The sequence below is a fragment of the Panthera pardus genome, unplaced genomic scaffold, assembly GCF_024362965.1.
Source record: "Panthera pardus isolate Hobbes unplaced genomic scaffold, ASM2436296v1 HiC_scaffold_22, whole genome shotgun sequence".
NCBI classification, from domain to species: domain Eukaryota; kingdom Metazoa; phylum Chordata; class Mammalia; order Carnivora; family Felidae; genus Panthera; species Panthera pardus.
In genome coordinates, this window is record NW_026526788.1 from 70,530,307 (window position 1) to 70,555,037 (window position 24,731).

The 24,731-nt window shown below is 49.8% G+C and overlaps 1 protein-coding gene across 7 annotated transcripts in view; it reads right to left on the bottom strand.

The window, feature by feature from the left end:
- The window catches only part of AFAP1L2 (actin filament associated protein 1 like 2), a 98,885-nt gene that overhangs the window by 36,701 nt on the left and 37,453 nt on the right, over nucleotides 1-24,731 (bottom strand). For all 7 annotated transcript variants that reach the window (XM_019459498.2, XM_019459499.2, XM_019459496.2 and 4 more), the window contains one exon: nucleotides 2,977-3,105. In XM_019459498.2, coding sequence (XP_019315043.2) covers nucleotides 2,977-3,105 — 129 coding nt within the window. The remainder of the gene's footprint in view (nucleotides 1-2,976; nucleotides 3,106-24,731) is intronic.

Sequence of the window (24,731 nt, forward strand, 5' to 3'; positions counted from 1 at the left end):
CCTACAAGTCTCATCAAGCTGAGCTCATTTTCTGGAACATACACAGCAAGACATGCCCGGGAGGCCGAGAAGGGAGACAAATGCTTTGATTTCAGGGGGGCTTTGGATTCTGTCCTGCGTAGCACAATTACTGTGGTGCAGATGAATCTGGAACGTGGGACAAGGAGGGGAGTAGAGCGGTTTGGTCCCTCTGCCCGGTCCCAAGCCCTGGTTCGGCCACTCATGGCCATGTGCCTTGAAGAAGGGACTCTCCGAGCCTCGGTTCCCTCGTTGAGAAGATGAGGACAACAACTCTCTCCCTGACCCGGGATGGGGACTGGGTGGCACAATCCATGTCATTTCATACATTAAGCACCGTGGTGGGGCAGAGTACGTGCACGGCAGACGTCAGCGGCTGTTATAATCACTCTGCTAGCCGAGAGAGCGCACAGACGACCAGAATGGATCTCAGCCTCGAGAGCAGGAGTGGAGAGTGGCGGCCACAGGTCCCCGTAAGGCCGTGCGCACGCTTCCGGTGGTCTGAGCGGTGCTCTGTGGGCAATTCACACTGGGCGCCTCCTGACCGGTCTCAGCAGCCCCGGCGGCCCTGCGAGCTGCAGAGACCAAGGGCAGGGGGAAGGTCTGACTCTATCAGAGCAGAGCACACAAACACCTGGGGTGAAACAAAGGTCAACCTAGAGGAAGCTACACAGCACAGTAAGCCACAAAGGGACCCCACCCAGGGGGCCCTGATAGAGCGATGAGAACCAAGAACCACTTGGTTCTTGGGACCAAGAAGAGGACCGGGATGATGGTGAGAGCCCGTCACAGAGGCGTCTTCCCATTCCCAACAGAGGTATCGTCTATCATTAGACACGCTCAGGTCAGAGCACATCTCGACAGTCTGGGCAGTGTGCTTCTTCAAGGTTTGCATCGATGGCTCCTGCCGCGGGGTGACTCATCTCTAACTCGCCGGCTTTGTAATGTGGATTTCCCACCTACCACTTTGATGTGCCGCTCGCCAGCACTCACGCAGGCCAGCCGACACTAGCCACGGAGCTAGGAGGAGCCTGGGAACCAAGGGTGGCCTGGAGAGTGGCAAAGGCCACACACGGGGCTCCGGGAACACACCTCTCCTGGAAGGCGAAGAGAGCTGGGGCATGCCGGCAAAAGAGAAGGCTGCCGGGCCTACGGCCACATGCCTCAGTTTTATGACTTCTCTCCCACTCAGAGCATGAAAGCCGGTTTCCACAGGGAACAAAGAAAAGGAAAAGCGACCCTGAGACGTAACCCGGCAGATCCAGGTTGGACATATGGGAGAACTTCCTGACGGTGATGGCTGTAGAGGGTGCACTTCCCTTCTCCAGGGGGGTGGGGGGTGGATTTGGGCTGCTTCCTGCCCCGAGGCAGACGGTCCCTTACTGTCCCAAAATATCACTCCCAGTTCTCAAACATCCGATATAGAAATAGACTCAACTAAGCTGTTAGGACTTCACGAGAAGGCGTTTCCTGTTAAAAAAGAAAATCTGAACGTACTAGAAATGAAACCACCGTGACCATTCTCGTGCAAGAATGTTAGAGCAGCCTTACTATTTGCGATAGCCCAGGCCCAACAACACAAAAGTCCAGCAACAAGTGAATGGACAAGAAGATCGTGGTACATTCACAGACTGGAGCACTACTGAGCAATGGAAGCAACAAACTACGGACGCAGCTCATAGCACGGACGAATCCCCTGAGCGCAAGAGGCCAAACATAGAGTACACACCCTACGATTCCATTTATATGAAGCTCTAGGATGGGCAATGCTAATCTGTGGTGGGAGAAATCAGAACGATGGTTGCCTTGGGGTGGGGGTTCAGGAATTCACCGAAAGGGGGCAAGAAAGAACTTTCTGGAATGATAGAAATGTCCGATGACTTACGGTGGGTGGCAGGTACACAGGTGTACGCGATTGCCAAAATTCACTGAATTGAAGGCTTAAGTGAGATCTATGTATTTGATTATGTATAAAATGTACCTCAGTAAAAAAGAAAAAAAAAACCAACTATGTACTCAAGGTCAAGGTTCTGTGATCTATAGCCTTAAAACTATGTTTTCCTCTGGGCCATATGATGCAGGGAAGGGATTTAACCTCTCTAAGCCTCAGTTTCCTCACCTGTAATAACAGCACCCACCTCAGAGGAGTGTCTTAAAGATGAAACAAGTTGATGTGTGTGCAGGTGGGTGATGTTCAACGAAGCGTTGGCTATTATTATCACAGTTTATTATCCCTTCTCTACTTTGAATGAGTAAGGAAAAGTGCTTTGAAAACACTTTGTTTAAAACCTCACTCAGGGCCACTGTGCTGGGTGTCCGGAGATCTCTGGGCTCTCGTTCACGTCACATCACTCCTATGCTATTGCGAATGGGCTGAATTACGCAACCCCCCCTTCATATATTAAGTCCTAGCCCCCAATACCTCAGAATGTAGGAGGAGAAAGTGTCGTCAAAGAGGTAACTAACATTAGGGGTGCCTGGATGGCTCAGTAGGTTAAGTGTCTGACTTCAGCTCGGGTCATGATCTTGTAGCTTGTGAGTTCGGGCCCCGCGTCAGGCTCTCTGCTGTCAGCTCGGAGCCCGCTTCAGATCCTCTGTCTCCCTCTCTCTCTCCCCCTCCCAACCCCTCTCTCAAAAATAAATAAACATAAAAAAAAAAAAGAGGTAATTAACATTAAATGAGGTCACTAGGACGGGCCCGAAACCAATATAACTGGTATTCTTTCTTGTATGAAGAAATTTGGACACGGCCATGCACACAGAGGGAAGATGGTGTGACGGCCCAGAGAGAAGACGGCCATCTGCAAGGAAGAGAGGGAGGCCTCGGAAGGAACCGACCCTTCCCGACACCTTGAGCTCAGGTTCCCGGCCTCCCGAACTCTGAGAAAACATTTCTGTTGCTTAAGCCACACAGTTGGTGGCTTAGGCGCAACTCCAAGGCCCCCGGGCCACACTTACTGCTGTTTTTGGTGTAAAGCCGGAGGAGCTCAGCCAGGCCACTCTTCTTGACCACAGCGGTGCTGCTCAGGTTCTCTTGGTCGAGAATCTTGAGGAAGTCATCCAGCTCTGTCAACAGCTGCTCCAGGGCTAGAGACAGGAAAGAGAAGAGTCCGTTACAGCAGTTGCCTTCTCTCCAAAGGCCCGGCTCAGAGGGGCACCTCCAGATCCTGCATCACCTCGACATGTGCCCTGTGGTCCTGAGGGGGAGGGGCTTGGGGTAAGGCCTGGAAGCACCTGGCGTGGGGGGGCGGGGGGGTGGCAGCCAAAAGGTGGTCCTGGGGAGAGGAAAACAGGCCCTTGGCTTTGAGATGGATAACCTTGGCTGAAGCTGCAGGCCTACCGTTTGCTGGATTGACAGCGGCCAAGAGGGCCCAGACAAGCCCATCGGGCCATGTGAGTCTGGAAACAGGATTTGCTTCCTTGAGAAAAGTTCAATCAGGACGGTCCAGGGCCTGGGGAACTTGAATGCAGGTCAAACCCATAACCATCAAAAGAAATGCTGTGGTTGGCCCAGTTGTTGATCCCTTCCCCAAGGACAGGGAAGCAGAGTCACCCCGAGGAGACGAAACCGTGAGTACGCTGTCCCCACGGAATTACGGGTGATCCCTCAAAAGCCACGGTTGTTGGGCAAACAGAAAAACAAAACCTTCCTGAGTTTCTTCAGTAACTAAGCCACCTCAGCACTGAAATGGAGTCCAGCATCACTCCCAAGCTGGCTGAGGGCTCTGGTCCCACAGATCAAGGTATCAAATAGGCTCCCACAAGGACCCCCAGGGTAGAGACACTTGTCATTTCTAGCTGGAACCACCTTGCAGAGATGACAGTGCAGAGGACAACAGTGTAGGAACAGGGCATTCACCATTGTTGCTATTATTGCTATTTGTGATCTAATTTCTATTAAGAATAGGATGCTGCATTTGCTGATGGGGTCGTCACCTTGGCTCTCCTGCCCGGCTGGCTCTCCAGAACATGCTCAGGAATGACAGCCAGTTCCTTTTTTTTTTTTTTTTAATCTTTATTTATTTTTGAGAGAGAGACAGCATGTGAGCAGGGGAAGAGCAGAGAGAGAGGGAGAGACAGAATGCAAAGCAGGCTCCGGGCTCCGAGCTGTCAGCACAGAGCCCGACGTGGGGCTCGAACTCACAAACTGTGAGATCATGACCTGAGCCGAAGTCGGACGCTCCACCGACTGAGCCGCCCAGGCGCCCCGACAGCCAGCTCCTTAAGGCTCTACTCTCTGCTTTCCAAACCTGGCTGCACTGAGTCCCCTAGAGGGGGACTGGAGGGCTTTAAACAGTCCTGATACCTGCGGTAGCTGGGTGGCTCAGTCGGTTGAGCGTCTGACTCTTGATTTTGGCCCAGGTCATGGATCTCACAGTTCGTGAGTTCAAGACCCAAGCTGGGCTCTGTGCGGACAGCGTGGAGCCTGCTTGGGATTCACCCCTCCCCTGCTTTCTCTTTCTCTCTCTCCAAAATAAATAAACATTTTTAAAAAGTTTTAAAAAATCCCGATACTTAAGGCACACCTCAGATTGATGATATCAGAATCTCTGGGAGTAGCACCCAGGGGTCAGCAGTTCTAAAACTTGCTAAGGTGATCCCAATGTGCAGCCGACGTGGAGAACCGCGGGTCTACTGGCAGTGACAGGGGCTCCACATGAGGGCCCTGCTCCCAAACACAGAAGCCAAGAAGCCCGACTTGTCTTTTGTCACCTGCCGTGGGAACTCCGAGCGGTCACGCAATCTCTCCCAGCTCCTGTCCTCATCCGGAAAGTGGAGAAGACCACACAGGCCCTACCCATTTCACAGAGTTGTTGGAAGTGACAAAACCTGTGAGCTCAATGAGAGGACTACATCCGTCTTACGTCTTTGGCACCTAGCCCTGTTGTAACTGTTGAATGAATGTTTATGGAATGAATGAATGAATGAATGAATGAGTTCACTAGGCACCTACTAGTTCACAACAAGTTGAAGAGATAAGCATCATTATGCCCATGTTGTACAGGCGGGCCCGAGGGCCCAGAGAAGGCCCATAAGGTCCCACGTGGCCCACAGCAGAGAGCTCATTTGCTGTCTGACTCTTAAGACTGAGCTATTGGCAACGCTCGACTGGATGTTTCTATCCATGTAGTGCGTTCTTCCAGCATCCCCCAAAGGCCTAGCTCCCCAGAACTGAACAAGAGCCGAAGATTATCCCCTCACCCCTTTCATTAGAAAAAGAAGCCGTCGTGCTCTCCCGGTTCTAAGGGAGAGACACGCAGTCTCTTTCTGGTCCGACACCCCCACGGATCTCAGTGGGGTAGTAGCCTCTGAAACCCATCCCTGCAAAACCAAATTCCCTGGAATGAACGTTGCTCTTGCTCGTGGGAGAGCCGGAGGAAGGGAAGGGGGCTGAGGATTTGCTTGTTTCAGGGAACGGCAGTGACGGCAGTGACAGCAGTGCCGGCGTGTGTGACTGTCGCATCAAACACGGGGGTCAGCCAGCTCGCCCACACGGGTGTGCACTGCCTGGCAAAATCAGAGCCCTCTCTTCCTGGCAGGGGTACTCACAAAGGAAACTCCACTTTGCCAAAGCCAGAGAAGAAGAAGCAGAAAAACCTTCACTCTCCCTCTCAGGGTCCTGGTAAAGGATGAAGAACCGAGCAAGAACCACAGAGGTCCCCGTGTCCACTCCTCTCTGGCTTGTCAAGAGCCGAGTGAAGGTAAAACACAGCCAGCAGCCCCGATGCCGCATGTGGTTAATGATGGCTCAGCTCATACGCTTAGAGGCGAGCTGGAAGGTGGCCCTCATCTCTGCCAGTGGTGACGTGGGTACCTGGTGAGCGCCAAGATGAGGCAAGAGGGAAGCCATGTTTGGGTGGTCCTGTCTGGGAAAGAGCCCTCGGCCAACAGCAGAATCTCTTGCCCCATTCCTGGGTATTGGGAAGACCACCACAGCGGGTCTCCAAGAGGCCAGAGGCTTTTGCCCGGGTCACTTAAAACCGATTAGACTCTCAGCGGAGCAGAATTTGAAAGGGCAGCAGCAAGAGCCCCCAGAGTCCACTAATCAGTAAGGATCAGGTGAGACCCCAGGGTGAGCCCAGCACTGAGCTGGGCCCTTGGCCTAAACTACCCAGGAAATTAAGATGGAGGCCAGGACAGTGTGGTTCTTGCCTTCTGCAAGCTCACAGGCAGAACAAGGCCAGCCCCAAGATTTCCAGACCAAGGCACACCACCAAAACTCCTCGACAAAAAGTGCGAGAGCAGGTCAGACAAGAGTCCTAGGCCTGGAAGGCTTCTGGGAAGACGTACAGTAGGGTAAGGCCTTAGGTTGTTTTTTGTTTGGTTTTGAGTGCTTTCTGAACAGCTATTCATGACTTTCCTGTTGGCTGCAGGAACTCAACAGGCCAAAAAGCAGTGAATTTGAAGAAGTCCAGACCGAGAGAACAAAGGGCAAATCTGAGGAAATGACACCGAGCCTTGAACTCAGCTACAGTGGCTGTGGAAAAGCCAAGGGGCCATGCAAGGCAGTCAGCATCTTGAGTTGTGCTTTTCCTGACCTTCTGAACCCTTCCAGGCTGTGCCTGCCGCTACTTCCGCTACAGAAAAGAAAAAGGCACTAAAACTCAAGCATGTCTTTGGTTTCACATCCTCAGCTATTCCCCAAAGCTGCCCGATTCCTGGAAAACAGCTTTAGTTTGTTTCCAAGCAAGCAAACATGTACGGGGGCAAAGGGTAAGAAGGTCGTGCCTGCTTCTGAGGAGACAGAGTTGACTTGAAAGGGGTCCCCAGCCTTTCCAGGAGCTCCATGTCTGGAGAGGGGGTGCCCAGGGAGTATACCAGGGGAGAAGAGAAGAGACTCGGGAGAGTCCCCGAGGATCAAGACACAGACTCTAGGGTTATCTGCAGGAAGAATATAGAAGCGGGTCACTGAGGATGCATAGGAGTTCACGGGGAAGAGGCAGAGGCATTTTAGGAAAAGGGAAAGAGGTGCTCAGAAGAGCCAAGTGCTGGGGGCGCCGGGGTGGCTCAGTTGTTTAAGTGTCCGACTTCAGCTCAGGTCATGATCTCCCAGTTCGTGAGGTCGAGCCCCGGGATGGGCTCTGTGCTGCTGACATCTCAGAGCCTGGAGCCTGCTTTGGATTCTGTGTCTCCCTCTCTCTCTGTCCCTCCCTCACTCATGCTCTTTCTCTCTCTCTCTCTCTCTCTCTCTCTCTCTCTCTCTCTCAAAAATAAAGATTAAAAAAGAAGAAGACCCAAGCGCTGAAAGCACATGGAGTAGTTGAGAAAGCACAAGTCTGTCTGTACACCAGGGCACAAGGAGCACGGGAGCAGGGGGCGATGGCGGGCTCCGAGGCCAGAACTGCCGAGTTCGATCATGCATGCACACCATAAAGCCTTGATCTGCTTCCCTAAGGAGTCAGTGCCTTACCCCGCAGGGCCTCTGGAAAATGCAGCGGGAAGGCCATGCACATTGTTCTTCCAACAGGCCAGAGACAGAATAACCCCGCAGACAGCGGGGAGGACAGGGGGACCGTGGGGGGAGGCACCGTGGGCAGCACATTAGCACAGATGAGAACGACAAGGGTGTGACCAGATGACAGCATCCAGGGGCCACGCAGGACGCCGCACCCCGCCACCTCCAATTCTCCCAGCTACCCCATGAGTGCACAGCATGGGCTCCTGAGGCCCGTATCTATAGTTAGAGGTGGCACGGGGGCTCAAATTCAAGTACGTCTTAAGCCCAAAGCGCATGCTGTCTGTCGTCCCTTGGCTGTAGCCATTCCTGAGTCAGGGAGGTTTATCTAGGTCATGACCTCTGCATCCTGTTCCATCATACTGGGCAAAGGGGACGGGGGGAGGGGAGCAGGGGACTCTAGATAGTATGTAGAGGCAATGGGACCTGGTGATAATTCCATGAGATGAGGGACTTAAGAGGCCCTGAGTGACTGAGAGTCAGACACACAGAATGCCATCAGACACACAGACTTGAGGACACTGTAGTGAGACACACAGTGTGGTCTCTGCCACAGGAGAACACACAGGCACGGCTAGTGGGTGGTGGGGCACCAAGAAAGCATTCTCCTCGAAAATGGCTATGCTAGGTGAAGGGCAAGCACCAGGGTTGAAGAAACGCAGGACCAGGAACCCGAGACACAAAGCCCGGGATGTCATTTCTGTCTCTGTCTCTGCATCAGCCTTCAAGGTCCATCCAGGTCCCTTCTCTACACAGCAGCCCGTGACCAAGAGCAATCAGCTTCTGCCTCCTTGGACTCCTCACCATCAAAGCCAATTGTTCATGGTCATCTCCTTGTATGCCCAGTCGGTATCCCAGGCGACGCACGAGCTCTTCCTGGTTGAGGGTCAGCCTTTGCAGGTTCAGGGCTCTGAAGAGGTGCTAAGCACAGCAGAGGCCAGGGATTCTCCTGTGATCCTACCCTTTCAGGCCCAGCTCCTGGCTCTTAGAAATAACAATCAACAAAAGCAGGGCCCTAATTTGTGCCAACCCTGCTGACATTTTTCAGCCCTCAGAGCTGGGAGGAATGTGGCCATTTCATTGAGGCTCTGGAAGGCACTCATCCCGTTTCCCTCCCCGTCCCCCCCGCGCCCCCCCCCCCCCCCACTCCTCAACACTTCTCACTTTGGTCTCTCTCGTCCTCCAGCGGAGGGAGGGGAAAAAATAAGTGTGTTGTTCATTCTGGAAACTGTAGGCCCTTGTGCAGGATTTCCATCCTGGCTCTGTTAAAGTTCAGAGTTGTCTGCTCAGGGTCTGACAAATCATCAATAAGATTCTTGTTCAGGGCTTCGAAGGCCCACGCAGAGCTGGGAGGTTCAACTGCTCGATTCATTGTCCTCGGCCATGGCCAAGCTCTGCCTCCAGATGACCTCCTCCCCCGGTTTTTCTCATCTTGAGGCAGTCTTGCCTTTTGGTCACTAGGTTCCCAACCATAAATATCTTCCCAACATGCCGAAAGAGCTGCTCCTCATGGTTCCCCTGCTGTTTCACGCACACATTTTTATTTATTCAGCTGCATTTGCTGAAGACCCATGATTGAGCACGATTTTCCTTCCAAACATGAAACGAAACAAACCTATTCTTTAAGTAAAAAGACATGCATCCCACTCTCTACCCTGAACAGTTCCCAAGATGAAGCCACTGGGCATATTATCTGCATGAACCCAACTGCTAAGAACGTGGAAGACGTTTCTGTGATGAGAGAGAACACCATGTCATTGCAGCAGAGGGCAGACAATGGCAGGTCGATTCCTCCTGATCCCAGAGAATCCTCAAGTTCTCAAGAAGGAGGTTTTGGAAAATGTTCCCTTTCGTTCCACCTAAGAAGGGACACATCAGGCCAACGTCTCCTGCCTTCAGAAGAGCCAGCCTTTGCCAAGTACCTGCTGTGCTTTTCTTTTTTATGGTGGCAAGAGACACATGACATAAAATTGACCATTTTAATCACTCTGAAGTGTACAAATTAGTGGCATTAGGTACATTGACAATGCTATCCCTATGGATTTGCCAATTCTAGACATTTCAAATATACACAGAGTCAAGGAACATGTGGCCTTTTGTTGAATGGCTTCTTTCACTGTCCACGAACAATTTCAAGGTTCATCCGTGTTGTAGCCTCTGTCAATATTTCATTCCTTCTTATCCCCGGAAACCTGCGTAGCCTTTGAGGTCTGGGTCCTTTTCCTTAACGGAAGGCATTTGAGATTTGTCTATGTTGTTGCATGTATGAGAAGCTTGCCCCTTTTGATTGCCGTGTGATATTCCACTTTATAGATGTCGGAAGCCCGAATATCTCCCTCCATGTGTCCATAGGTCTCCTCTGCTGCGTGCTTCTGCACAGACACGGCAAGTTCCTGTCTCCTGACACCAATGTGTGCTCTTGAAAGCACCTTCCTGCTGGCTTGAAAGGGTACGCCTGCTTTCGGTACACTTCACGGACGACCACTCAGGGGCTCAGATACAAAAGGAAAAGCAGTGATTGTCAGCAATAGCGGGACAATGGAATCACCTGGGGAGTTAAAAAAAAATTCCTGATGCCTGCATCCACCTCCAGAGATCCTGCTGGAATTGCTCTGAGTGTAGTCTGGGCCCCAGGAGTTTTTAAAGCTTCCCAGGAGATTCTAATGTGCAGCTAAGGTGATAAACCACTGAGATGAAAAAAAAAATGTGATTAATGCTTCATAAAAAGTCTTTTTACTTTATGTGTTTGGATAAAAACACACTTCAATAGTGTTTCTATAGGACTCGATTCTGATTTTACTTGTAGAACTTTGCAGAACTTTCTAGGTTGATTCCTGGTATATAGTCAGAGATGTTTGAAAATACCTTCCCCCCCCCCCCCAAAAGTCTTTTCCCTCCTGGACAGTAAGGATGTGGAAGGCAAGGACCACCATGTCTATGTGTTTACCCATTGGTGAACTCAGCTGTTTATCACTGAGGACCAGCACCCAAAAGATTCACAGGCCACCCCCGTCATGGAGCAGCGTCATGGACCAGCGTCATGGACCACAGTTTCTCCAGTGTAAGAAATACTCCAGGAGTTCTTATCTCCATCTTTAAGAAATGGTGGGGAGCGGCAGGCACCTGGGTGACTCAGTCAGTTAAGCACCAACTCCGGCTTGGGTCACGATCTTGCAGTTCATGGGTTTGGGCCCCATGTCGGTCTCTGTGCTGACGGCTCAGAGCCTGGAGCCTGCTTCGGATTCTGTGTCTCCTCCCTCTCTGCCCCTCCCCCGCTCTCTCTCTCTCTCTCTCTCTCTCAAAAATAAACATTAAAAAAATTTTTTTTAAAGAAACGGCAAGGAGGAGAGAACTTTGCTTCGTTTACTAGCAGTGTGCAAGAGCTGCCCCTTGCTGGGCCTGATGTTCCAGGTCAGCTTGTCACCATTTTTGTACGATCTGCTTTTTCTCGCCTATCTTGGAGTCTCATCACTTAGAACACTTTCCCCGAGAAGAGGCCGCCCTCTGCGTTCCCGGGTTAGTTGGGCGGGCTGGAGACACGGGACACACGGTCTGCTGCAGCTTGCGTTACTGGAAAAACAACGCGAGTTGCTTGCTCACCGGTGACCTCTCAAATGGAACGAGCCTCCCCAAGAGCAGAATTCCAGCCCCAGCCATGGAGCCAGCTGGAACCAGAGCTGCTTAGTTAGGGCCCTTCAGAAATTCACACAGTAACAGCCGAAGACATCAAACAGGGCAGAGCGAAGCAGAGACGCCCGGGGCCTGCTGAGGGCCACTCCCCCTTCCCCACTCTACCTCAGTCTACCCAAAGCACCACCTGTCCCGTGAGCCCGGCAGCACATGGCCGGTTGGCCATTGTCCTTTCTTATTTTCTATTTGTCCCATGAAGGCAAGTCCTCTGTCTCCAGTGAAAACGAAAGCCCTCTGTAGTAGCAGCTACCTGGCTTGGTAATGCTTTACTCAAAGTCATTGCTTGGAAAACATCAGCTGAGCACAAGGAAAGACAGACACAGACAGACGTACACACGCGTGCACACGCAAGCTAATGAAAACTCCTAAGTTGCCTCCTGCAAAAGGGTCTGGGCTGGTCTGTCCAGGAGGCCAGGGCAGAGGGCTCTCCGATCCCTGGCCGTAATTGCAGTCCCTGCCCCGGGTCACATAACATCTCTGGAATGATCACCCAGAGGCGGCCCCTGGCAGGTGATGGGCTGGGAGCATATAAGGTGTCTCAGTCCCAGATGGCGCCATGGAGGGAACACTTCCTCAAGGGTGCGGGTAGGAAGTACATGGAGGCATCCGGGCCCCCCCGGGGACCAGGAACCCGGAGCCCGAGCTGGGTCCCCAGGGCACTGCAGCAGCTCAAGGGGCACACGAGGGCAGGGGCGAGACTCGCCAGGTTCTAGCAGCCACCAGGGTCTGGGCCAGACAAAGAGGCTTTGGGGCCCGGGGAGGCCTTTGTTCCCCAACCCAGTCAGGACATTCCTTAAATGCAATCTGCCAGAAGAGTGGCTTCATTCAGACTTGGCGGAGGCCAGTTGTGTGGGTGGGGCGCAAAGGTTCAGGGGGGGTGGCTCTCTGCGTGGCAGGTCCCACAGCTGGTACAAACCACTCCAGTCTCTGAACAAGAGGCTGTCAGGGGTCACCCAAGGTCACACTGGAAGTTTGGGAAGTACTGTCTGACAGAAAAAGAAGAAGGCTGGAAAGGAACAGTGGTTATCTGTCAGTGGAGGGGTTATGGGAAGGTTCGCGTTCTTCCTTTCCATCCCCCTGTTCGGCAAAGCCGAAGAAGGAGTTGTCACCCGGAGAGAAGCCACGGCTACGGCAGCTGCCGTGCTTTTGGTTCACTTGCTATTTGTATTAGAGAAAAAGGACACAAACTAAACATGTAGAGAAAGAAAAAAAAGATTATCCTCCATCCCGATTTCCTGTTTCTTTCCAGCATTTGGCAGAAGCAATCAAACACCATCGGACTGATGTGTTGAGAAGAAGCTGTATCCTGTTCAGACCTCTGCCTCCAAGGAGGTCAAAATCAGCCCCAGCAACCCCAAACCACCACCATCCCGGCCTTGGACTTGGCAGGAGGCTGCTCCCCCTGCTTCCCCCCCCACCCCCCAGCCGATTCAGGCCCATCGGCCCACACAGACAAGAGCCCTGCCTCGAGCTCCAGGCAGCTGGGCTGGGGAACAAAGGCCTCCCAGCCCCTCAAGCTTCTTTGGTGGCTCCCAGAATCTGGAGTGTCTCACCCTTGCCCTCATGCTCCTGTGGGTTCTCTGGGCTCCTTCCTGGTCCAGAGGCAAGCAAGTCCTTCCGGCCCCTCCCACCCAAACCATGTTCCAGATTCAAACTGCCCAAGTCTTCTTAGCTCCAAATCTGGGTTCATTCCTGGCTTCACTATACACTGGCTATGTGGCCTTGGGGGGCTTAAGTAACTTCTTTGGGCCTCAGTTTCCTCATTCATAAAGTGGGGTTAATAATAGTACCTACTTAACAGGATTTGTGTAAAGATCACAAGTAATCCCATCAAGTGTGTATACTAAGTTCAACGTCAGCTGCTTAATAAAATCTAAATTCCACCAATAAGATGGATACAGAAAGCCTCCATAAACATATCCCCCCAAACCCCCCACACGGACATACACACATATGTTATAATTTTAGTAGAGTGGCTTCAAAAAGGTGATTGGAAATGTCCCTGATTTTGCGGGACTACTAAGCCATGTCCTCACGGAAGGTCAGCAGGGGCTTCTGGAAGGTGGAATTTGGGTTAAGCCCCTCTGGAGAATGACCTCCCTCAAAACACACACTGCTGAAAATAAACAAGTGAATGTTTTCAAAGCTCCTACGGCTGCCCAGCCCAGGTCTCAACAAGTTCAAATTGATCCCAGTAGCATACAGGGAGGAGAGTCAGTGCCAGGCTGTGATTTGAGAGGTAGCTGTCAGGTCCTTCCTTCCACTCTCGGTCTGTTTTCTAACCCCTCCCCCACCCCCCCACGGGCTGCCATCTGCCTGCCTGGACAGCCAACCCAGTTTCCTTTGGGCAAAGGAAAACAAAAACGCTGCCTGGGGAGGGATAAACCATGAGCCTGTGAGGTGCGTATCTATTGCACTCCCCCGTTCCCTAGCATCCACCTGCCCTTCTTATTTGTACCCAGTTCTCCTTTTGGAAACCCCCTCACCCAACTGTATTTGTGGCATGGGTAAGACCAGAACCCCCACCTCTACTCCATGGGTAGCCATATGACCCTGGACCCAGCCAATCAAAGCACTTCCTGCCCCCAGCCAGTGACTGACTTCAGGATGGCCTCATGACCAGAGACAAGCCAATGGGCATCAGCCTTGGGGCTCTCCCTAGGCAGTGCCCATCTCCCTCCTCAGGCTCCCTGATCTGCTAGAATGTCAACCCCAGGCCCCAGTGGCCACCTCTGGGAACAAGCCACCTGAGAAGGAAAACAGGGACTGGAGATTCTGAAGAGAACCTTTCAGCCCAGACTCAAACTAACCTTCCCCTTGTAACACTCGGTTATGTGTGGCAAGGACATCCCATTTTTTCATTAAGCCAGATCAAGCGGGGGCGGGGGGGGGGTGGTCTCCTTTGCTGTCAGACGGAGAGTAGACTACCACAGCACATATCTGGATTCTGGAACCTGGGCCAGGCAGAGGAGATCTCAGGCCAAAGCAGGGTCACACAGTAAATACCAGAGCTCAGAATCAACAGGTCCTTCTGGCCCCAAGCCTGGAGTTTATCCGGAGTCATCTGAATCTACTTCGCATTGGTAAAGATTTGCTTATTAAAGCAGACTGTCCAGAAAGTGAAATTCAAAAACATTCTAATGAAAGCAAAGCATGGAGAAAGACCCAGGAAAAACAAAAAAAACCCAAACACCTGGAGAAACCTGAGATAAAGTGTCACCGAGGCCTAGGGGGAGGGCAGAGGGCAGTGAACACAGCTTCTGATGGCCTTAGGAACAAGCTGGAGTGGAAACCTCCACGCCTCACTCCCCAGTGCCAGGGGCCAGACCCAGAGGATCAAACAGCTGATGAAATGGGTGTGGTGCGATTAAGTTATGAGAGAGCCAGGAAAAAAGAGTCTGCCTAAAATGGTCCTTAATATTAGGAAGAATGGAAGAGCAAAAGTTCCACACAAAGGAGCAACTTTAACAAAGCCAGCAGATCTGGATGGCTGTCTAGCTAGGCTAACATCTCCAATGGACAAGAACCGACAATCACACAGAGAGCTGTACGTAATACGTGAACCCCGTCGACTCGGAATCAGTCCCTTGCAGGGGTTAGGAATCAATAAGGAAGGAAAATTAATTCTTTTGGCCCACTTAATATTCTTCCTCCCTTGTTTTGGTAATGGGAGGACCTATTCCATACGGTTCGGATTTGGCTGACCCCACCTTAGCCACAGGGGGTAGGCATGTGCCTGAGGACTGGCCATCCTTCAGGCCACTGTGATGGATTCAAGCAAGGCCAGAATTTTCCTCAGGATTTGCTCTACGGGCTTTGAGAGCAAGAGGCCTTTCTTTTCTTTGGATTACAAGCCATGAGGATATATACTGGGAGCTGTAGGAGACCACTCCCCTTTCCAGTCTGAGGATAAAGCCAGTGTCCAGAAGGGAACAAAGCTGACCACCAGAGACAGATACAGGGCCCTACCCACTTTGCTAGAGTCCCTAGGTCCAGCCGTGCCCGAAGCTAACTTTGCACCTGCTGACTACAACTGCATGAACCAATAAATTCCCTTTTCCACCTAGGCTGGTGTTTAGTCATTGCTGACCAAAAGGTCCTCATTAATATGCAAATGAAGTTTGAACAAATGGTGGCTCCATGTAAACCACCCCTTTTATAAGGCACACCTCAATTCCCCAAAGCCGTAATTGTATGGCTCCCTTTGAAAGATCCAAGCACAAAGCCTACTGGGCCAGGTAATTTTCTTGGATGACCCACATGGTGCCCAAACCACCAGAAAAACTGCTGACAATGACCAACAAGACACTGAGGGCATGGCTGTGATGGTCCTGGTAAAACCACAGAGGAGAACAGCCAAAAGTGAGGATAGAGGGTGGGGGGGGGGCTGCCACCCCGCCAGGAGCCCATCTCCCCTCTCTTTTCTGACTGGCACTTATGTCCTTGTGCTGGTCTCCACGGTCCCCGGTACGGGGCCCACGGTGGTGCTTTTCAAACTGTAGGCATGACACTTTAGCGGACTTTGCTGTCAACTCAGTGATTTAGGACATATAGCTTAAAAAAAAAAAAGTAGTATAAAATATCAAAATGCATTGCATCAAGTAAAGGAGTGAAATCTTTCATAAAACCTTTGATTTAGGGGTGTGTGTGTGTGTGTGTGTGTGTGTGTGTGTGTGTGTGTATTCCGGGATACACATTTCTTACCATGGTCACAATAAAAAAGTTTGAAAAACACGACTACAGACCCATGATCTCTTACCTGAAACCTGCAAAGCTAGAGGTGTTTTGAAATTCGGTGTATTTCAGGGGCACCTGGGTGGCTCAGTCGGTTAAGCAGCCAACTTAGGCTCAGGTCATGATCTCATGGTTTGTAGGTTTGAGCCCCGCATGGGGCTCTGTGCTGATAGCTCAGAGCCTGGAGCCTGCTGTGGATTCTATCTCCTTCTCTCTGCCCCTCCCTGGCTCATGCTCTGTCTCTTAGAAGGGAATAAAATGAAAGAAAGAAAGAAAGAAAGAAAGAAAGAAAGAAAGAAAGAAAGAAAGAAAGAAAGAAAGAAAGAGAGAGAGAGAGAAAGGAAGGAAGGAAGGAAGGAAGGAAGGAAGGAAGGAAGAAAGAAAGAAAGAAATTGAGTGTATTTCAGACTCTAGGAAAGTGAACATGCCACATATGCCCCAGCAGGGTCCAGAGAAACACTCAGGAATAAAACACATTAATATTTCTACGGCAAAATGCACAAATACTCATGCTAAGTGGGCTTGATAGATTATAAATCGTCTCACATCATTTTGGATCCCTCCAAATTAATTTGTGTCAACCTCACACACACAAAAATTTCTGCCTTTCCAAGTTTGGGGATTTGGGAATTGAGGAGAAATGGTGGAACTTTCTTGGGATTCCTAGGATCCTTTTCCTTCTGTGGCCTCAAAACTGGCTTTTAATTGTCTGGGGTTTTGTGTGTGTGTGTGTGTGTGTGTGTGTGTGTGTGTGTGTGTTTTAAAAAGACCTCACGGACGGTGGCAAACCCACACTAGCCGTTTAATGAATTAATGCAAAGCTGCAGGGTCTAAGAAACCACAGGGCTGTGGGCAGGTAGGTCTTTTAACCAAATTAACTGTGCTTCTACATAGAACTCACTGACTTTTGGTCTAAAATGGTACTGCTCATTCTTTGCTACAAGCCATATGTGGCTACAGAGCATGTGAGATGTGGTTAGTCTGAACTGAGATGTGCTCTAAGTGACCGAGTGTTACTTCCCCCCACCCACCAAAAAGAATGTAAAATATCTCAAGAGCGTTTCTTCTTTAAATATTGATTGCATGTTGAAATGATGGTATTTTGGATGTACTGGGTTAAAAAATATTCTGGAAATTAACTTCACCTGTTTTTTTGTTAAAAACTTTAAAAATGTAGTTTAAAATTATGTATGTACCTTGCTTTCTATTTCCTTCTTTTTTTTTAATAAGTTTTTTTTAATGTTTATTTATCATTTACTTTTGAGAGAGAGAGGGAGCATGAGCAGGGGAAGGGTAGAGAGAAGGGGGGGGAGAGAGAGAGAGAGAGAGAGAGAGAGAGAGAGAGCGTGAATCCCAAGCAGGCTCTACACTGTCAGCAGAGCCCAACGCGGAGCTCGAACCCATGAACTGTGAGACCAGACCTGAGCTGAAATCAAGAATCAGACACTTAACTGACTAAGCCACCCAGGTGCCCCTTGCTTTCTATTTCTGTTGAACAGCACTGGTCTGACCCATCTATCACAGACTCAGAGCTTATAAACTCATGAAACAACTCGTCCTCTGGATGGACGCAAAATTTGCCCAAGTCACACAGTGAGTTTGTGGAAGGCTCGATTTCCTGTGTCTGCCCACGGCTTTCTGAAACCTAAATTGAAGCGGTTTTGCATCCTGAAGAACACAGGAAGGAATACAGGTCACTCTTTAATGAGAGTTCCAGGGAGCCGTGGCAAAGGGCTTGGAAAAGGTGGAGCCCTTCTCCGTGTGCTGGTTGTGACTGATTAAGGTGAGAGGGGCAGCGAGAGAGAAGTCCTCTCTCAGGAAAACAGCCATGACCTGGACGAAACAGATTTGGATACTCGGTGCAGGCTGTCCTGTGTTTACCCGAACAAGGGCCAGTTATTCATCACACAAATGTTCTGAACGGAACCCTTGAAGCTCTGTTCTACCAACAACGTAAAGGCATCACCGAGTGTTGAGTTGGATCACCCTTCTCATGTAATATTTCAGCCAACATTTGTCAAAAGAAACTGCTGATGTATGATTTCCGACCCTTCCAGGGCATTTCAGTTTTTGAGAACATTGTAGGTTTGCATTTGGCTCCTTACTCCAATCTCCCTCCCCGCGCCCCCCCCCCCCACCAAGCCGATCTCAAAGGGACCCCCTCAGCTCCTCTCCTCCCCGCCCCACCTCCTCTCCCTACACCAACTTCTCCAACATTGTGGCCCCCGTCCTGAACACTCCAGAAACCATCTTCAGCCACTTTTTCTCTGGCATGACCAAGTTCTCTAATGCAAGAACCACGCACACCACTCTCTCTCCCTGAACTAGTATCCCCTTGACCCTCACACCAGGCTTTCAGGGCACCCCAGTCATGGTCACTATTTCAGCCCATCGATGTGCCCTGCCTCATCCCACCACGACCCTGGCTCTGTCTACCCATAACAACTGTTCAAAAGTATTTTCCCGGTGCTAGCTAGACATCTATCCTCTTTTTAAAGACGTACTGAGCACCGACTCTGCTAGGGTCATGCTAGGCAATGCAGTGCGGAAGACAAGCAGCTAGATCCCTATTTCCAATTTGAACGTATCCCCCGAACTCATAAAATAAGAATGCATGTTGCAACTGTTTGCAAGTTAATGCGGAAGCATTTCCTTTTTTTCCCCTCAGCTATGGTGTTCCTAATGGAGGATGCTTCTTATAATCCACAGCATCTCAGAATCAACCTCCTTCCAATCATGGTGATGTTTACATCTCCTCATAGGGAGGGGGCTGTTTGCACCACGTTATGTTTCTTTGGACGACGGCTTACTTACTCATTTTTCAAGTCCCTTGCATGCTAAAATTCCAGCTGTTCAAACCTCATACCAGATTTCTAAGAGCACAAGCATTGCATCTTGGGAGTTCATTCTGGGCACCCCCTCCTGTACCTGGTAAGGCACCCAGCCTGGCGCAGGGGCTCACAGATTTGACCAATGCACACGGGGTTGGGGTGCAGGGGGACAGGTAAAGAACTCCCCTCTTCCAGCCCACGGTTCTGAAAATCTCTGCCCTTTCCATTCAGAATTGGTTGTTGGGATCCCATTTGCAATCTCCAGAACAATCCCAGCTCTGAATCCCAAACTTGGTTCAGGAGTGGCTCACCTAGAAGTGAGGCTTAATTAGAAAAAGCTGGAAATAAAGGAGTTTTGCCTCCCCATTGTTCTGAATGTCAGTTGGCATAAAGTAAAGCAAAAGTACAATGAACTCTAAATTCAGCAACAAGGATTAATAAATATTATGGTGGGTCATTTTCTACTGAAACTTAAAACTATGAAGATAGAATTACAGTTAAATAAAGAACACAAAATGCTATTAATAATAAACCAGTAAAAGAGAAAGAATACACACCAAAAGAGGGAAACTGCTTTTATTACGAATAAAGTCAGCCAGATGACTGACAAAGTTTATCACGGTGAGCTCTTATAACAAGCCTATAGGGTAGATACAATCATCTCTGAGATGAAGAAACAGACTCAGGGAAGTTAAATAGCTTGGCCAAAGTCACACAGCTAGTAAATTCAAATCTGAATTCAAATCACTCTGACCCTCCCCCCGAATACCTTGCTTGGCCTCTCTTACAATTTCTTCTTTCACGTCTGAAAGTTTTTAAGTAAAAACTTAAGTAGTTTAAAGAGTTTTTAAGTCAAACTTCAAAAAAAAAAAAAAAAAAAGGAAAAATCCAGTCATTTGGCAACAGAGCCTAGCAGAGAGAAGACTTATCTAAAACAGTACTATTTGCCTAGTTTTATATATGAATACGGAAAACTCTGCGAGCCCATTTCCACCCTGATTGTTATCAATACAAGTTGCCAGTGACCAAATCATATCCTAGGAGAACAGTAACACAGTAAAAGAGAACAGTAAAAGACACAGGAAATACATTTAACCTACAGCAGGTACGGAGAGCACTATGTTCAAGTCTCTGGTGTGTGACACTTAGTTGTTCGACGCTTGACAAGTTCACCAGTAAACCCTGCACCAGCAATTATTTTGCTATTGCAATCAAGCATGGGTGGCCAAGTTGCAAAATGCACCAGCTTTATTACCGGGTCTCCCGTGACTTTTGGTTTTACAAAGACTAAATGCTTTTGAATAAAGTTAGGCGACAGAAAATCATCTGCCGCTCGAACGTATTTTACGAATCCTGTGTATAAACATGCCTTACACAGCTCATCGCCAACAGCCGGGAAATGAACGGTGGCAGAAAAGGGACCAAATGGACATCCGTGGGCCAGCACCTCCGAGGGTGGTCACAAGTCCTCTAGAAATGAATCCACTTTCCTGGTCCCTCAGGGTTCATGGGGAGAGTTACACCTGTTAATGGAAGGGTCAAGGAAGGGGTTTGGCTGGCAAATGATGTTTTAATCAAAGCCTTCCTCTGGCTATCAGAAGTAAGTTTCAAACAAGTGATCTGTTGGCTGAGCGTGGACTTGGTCAAAGAAACCCAAACAGCTCTCCCTGCACTGTAATGAAGTATTTTCCCCATCCTTTCTTTCGTTCATTTTTTAAAAAAGGTACTGACATGCTCAGGGCAAGAGGCAAAGGTAGCCAACTGAAATTCAGAAACAGAAAACAACCGTCTCACCCGTCTCTTTCTGGTTTTCATCCTTGGACTTTTCACTCCGTTTCCACTGAGAATGCCTTTGCCAAGGATACCAAAAAAGGATCATATATGTGACACCTGCTACCTTACTGAGCTAGGAATGAGCAAATGCCACAGAGATTATACAATGGTTAGTTTTAGGTGTCAACCTGATGGGCATATCAGATGATCCTTTCTAATAAATCTCTTCCTATGGATACGGACAGACAGACAGACAGACACATATCCTATTCGTTTTGTTTCTTGGGAGAATGCAGACGAGGACACAGAGCTTTTGCAAAACCAGGGAGATATCCTGCTCCATTTGAAAGACATTTAGAAAAGGGCAAGAAAAATGTTATGTGTTTGGGAATTAAAATATTTAACACTACTGTCCTGAAACCTAAAACCTCCTAGGTACTTTCCTAACCCAAACTTATTCCAACAAACAGAGTTCAAAACCCCACAGATCTGGACAGTCTCATCGGTGTTGAGGCTCAAAATTCCTCAGAACTTTGGATGTGCATTTCCTTTTCCAAGCAAAATTTCTCCAACAGTAAACATTTCTTCCATTTACACGTATTCTATTCCTGTAAAATCACAGGACCAAGTGTCGGGAAATGAACCCAGACAGAAAATGGTACTGATCCCAGTCCAGAAAGATCAGTGAGACAATTGAGATTATTCCCAAGCTCCTGATACCTGACGTTTAATACAGATGCCTACCCTCAAGGAATTCTGCCAAACATTCAGCTGAAGGCCCACGGACAGCAGCCACCCGAGAAAAGCACTCCCCTCTGACACATGATATCTGAACACAGAGACTAGGACAGCTCTGGTGCTGAGTCTGCAGACTAATGGAGCCACCTTGACTTCCCTCCGGCTCCTAAGAGGTCACATCCTAGGGTGGGGTGTTGCCTCAAGCCGACCCTGGCACCGTGCCTCCCATCTGCCTTTCTTTACCAAATATTTACGGAGCACCTTCTTTACCTTAGACCCTTAGACCTGACCACTAAATAAAATGGGAAAAATGGGTACCACTAAATAAAATGGCCCTCTTAGAATACAGATCAACACGCCTCGCTGTAAGTTTATAGTGATGTTAGCTTTTCTGTACCTTTTGGATGAACCAAAACAAAATTCTTGGTATTCTTTTTTTTTTTTTCATGTTTATTTATTTATTTTGAGAGAGAGAGAGAGAGAGAATGAGAGAGCATGAGCAGGGGAAGGGCAGAGAGAGAGGGAGAGGGAGAATTCCAAGCAGGCTCCACACTGTCAGCACAGAGCCTGACATGGGTCTGGAACCCACAAACCCTTAGATCATGACCTGAGCTGAAATCAACAGTCAAGACACTTAACTGACTGGGTCACCCAGTGACCCAGGTGAATACCAAATTCCTGGTATTCTTAATGTTCTAGTATACTGTGGTTCTCCATGTATGAATGGATGGGAAAACAAAAAAACCCTATATGCTTTTCTACAGCTGTTTTCTCATAACATTTTTCTTCCACTTATGATGGTGGGAAGGGGAGCAGACTAGGCTACCTCAAAATAAGCCACTTTGGCATATGGATGATTTTCAGTTAAAGTTACTTAAGAAAATGCCAGGTGCAAGAAGGACACTGACCTCCTTTGTCCCCCGCCTCCCCCAAAACAGGAAATAAATCTCCTGTGTGAAGGCACCTTCCCTATGCCATGAGGGTATAAAGCATCCTTATCGAAAAAGATAGGGGAATTCAAGGCCGAGAAGGCTGCATAAACAAACTTTGTTACTTCTTCATTAATTTGCCGCCCCAAGCCCAGCCCCTTTGTCTTGTCACAGGCTCACAAGTAACCGCTTCTTTGTCTACAAGGTAGGAGAGCTGCCTGCTCACTTCTTTGAGCCTCATGTTTCTATAGGCTCCTGTTCATATGACATTAGATTTGTTTGTCCTAACCCCTGGTTCCTGTGAATTGACCTTATTTGGAACTGGATCTCTGAAGATGCAGTTAAAGACCTTGAGATGAAATTATACTGGATTTAGGGTGGGCTGTGAATGCAATGATTGGTATCCTTCTAGGAGAAAGGAGGGCGAGCTGTGAGATACAGAAACACAGGGGAAAGGGTCGTGTGGGGACAGACAGAGGCTGCAGTTCATGCTGTCACAGCCAGGGAAAGCCAAGCACTACCAGGAGCTGGAAGAGGCGAGGACGCTTCTCCCCTAGAGTCATTAGAGGGAGTGCCCGCCTCGCCGACACCTTGATTTTGGAACTTCTGGCTTCCAGAACAGTGAGGGAATAAGTTTCTGTTGTCTTAAACCATCTAGCTGGTAGTAATTTGTTACAGCAACCCTAGGAAGCTAAGACAGCCCCCCAAAACTCACGGATCGAGAGAATATTTGTACACAGCTTTAGGAAAAAAACAAAGAGCCAGGAAGGAACAGACTTCTAAAAGATTAACCTGGTTGGAAAAAGTTTGATTTTTCCACCGGACTGCAAGAATCTGATTAGATTTAAAATCAGCCAGGATAAAAACTTCTTCATTTAAGAACATTCATTCTGGCAAAAGAGAGCCTTACTTTTTGCCGTAAATAATTACGAACAACTTTCACGAAAAGCTGAGCGGATTGTGGGCCCAGGGCCCAGGGCTTCTAGGCGGGGACCAGACAGGTGCAGCGAGGACAGCTGCACAGAGCCCATGGGAGGGAAACATGCCCCGGCTGCCCTCTGCCAGGCTCCGCCCCCCTCACCTGGTGACAGTGGCACTTGAGCCTCTCACACACTGGGAGCTGTCTTGTGGGAGTAGGTTCTAGACACAGGAGCAGCAAATTGGGAAAACGGGTTTCTGGGAGTCAGGGCGAGGCAACCCTGGGAACACACACCAGACACAGAAAATTCCAAGTTGCCTCTCTTGGAAGGTCCCTTGGGCCCACCAGCTTCCACCCGGCGTGCAGCCTGCTGTGGATACACCACACGCGTCCCAAAGGCCAGTCAGGCCTGCTGTCTGCTGCGCCACTTTATGGGAGGCAGCGCCCCGGGCCACCAACGGCCCCACGCCATACACACGAGGCTGACCTCCTGTTCGTTCTGAGTCCTGGCCCTTCCGGACCCCTACTCGCCACATGAGCGTCCGACCAGCACCACTAAGCGCAAGGCACTAGCGGGGCCCTTGCCGAACTTCGCTGCGTTTCACTGAAGCCTCCACAATCTTACCAAAAGAGATGTCATTAACCAATATGTGAAGTGAAGTCACTTTACGAAGCTTACAGAAAGAACCGGAAGCAGCATGAAACCAAAGCCCAGCGCTTGGGCCTGGCGTCCAGGGCTTTCTTCCCCACAGCAGGGAGGCCTTCCGTGCTTCGTCCAGAGCGGGGTCTAGGCCTCCAGGGCTCAGCCTGTGCCGCTCACACGCTGAACTGACAGGGCTGTCCCGTGCTGGCCTGCTACTCAAGGCATTCTACCCATGCCCTTTCCCCAAGCAGAACCCAGGCCATGCCACTGACTTGATAATGAAGCCCTTTCTGAGCAGCAGCTGTTGCTGTGGGCCTAATTAAAGGTTAGGGAGTGAGAACCAAGCTGTCAACTTCCATTCCGTTCTTTGAGACCCTCTCCCCTCGCTGACATCTCCCGTGCAGGCTGCTGCTTTGTGAAACGCTCAGTCAGGTCACAGCTGTGACAGCTGCTGAGGGTTTGCCTCGGGGCTCCTGCTGGTGCCCAAGTCGGGGCCTGGGGGAGATCCTGGCATCACCGTTCATGTGGCCAAGACCCTCGGGGCCTGTATTAGTGTCCTAGAGAGGCCATAACAAAATACCATGGGCTGAGGGGCTTAAATCAACAGGAATGGAGTCTCTCCCGGTCCTGGAGGCTAGAAGGCTGAAATCAGGTGTCAACGGGGCCATGCTTCCTGGCCTCTTCCTGGTTTCAGTGGCCACCAGTAATCCCTGGCCTTCCTGGTTTGCAGCTACAGCACTTCAGTCTCTGCCTCTGTCGTCACAGGCATCATCCCTGTGTGTCTCCGTATTCAAACTGCCCTCTTCTTATGAGGAACCCCTACCTTTACTGGCTGATAGCCCACCTTAATCCAGTAGGACCTCATCTTAACCAGATGACGATCTGCAAAGACCCGATTTCCAAATAAAGTCGCAGTCGGGGGATTAGGACTTGACCGTATCTTTTTAGGGGCCACAGTTCAACCCCAAAGAGGGCACATGGCAGGCCACACAAATAAATC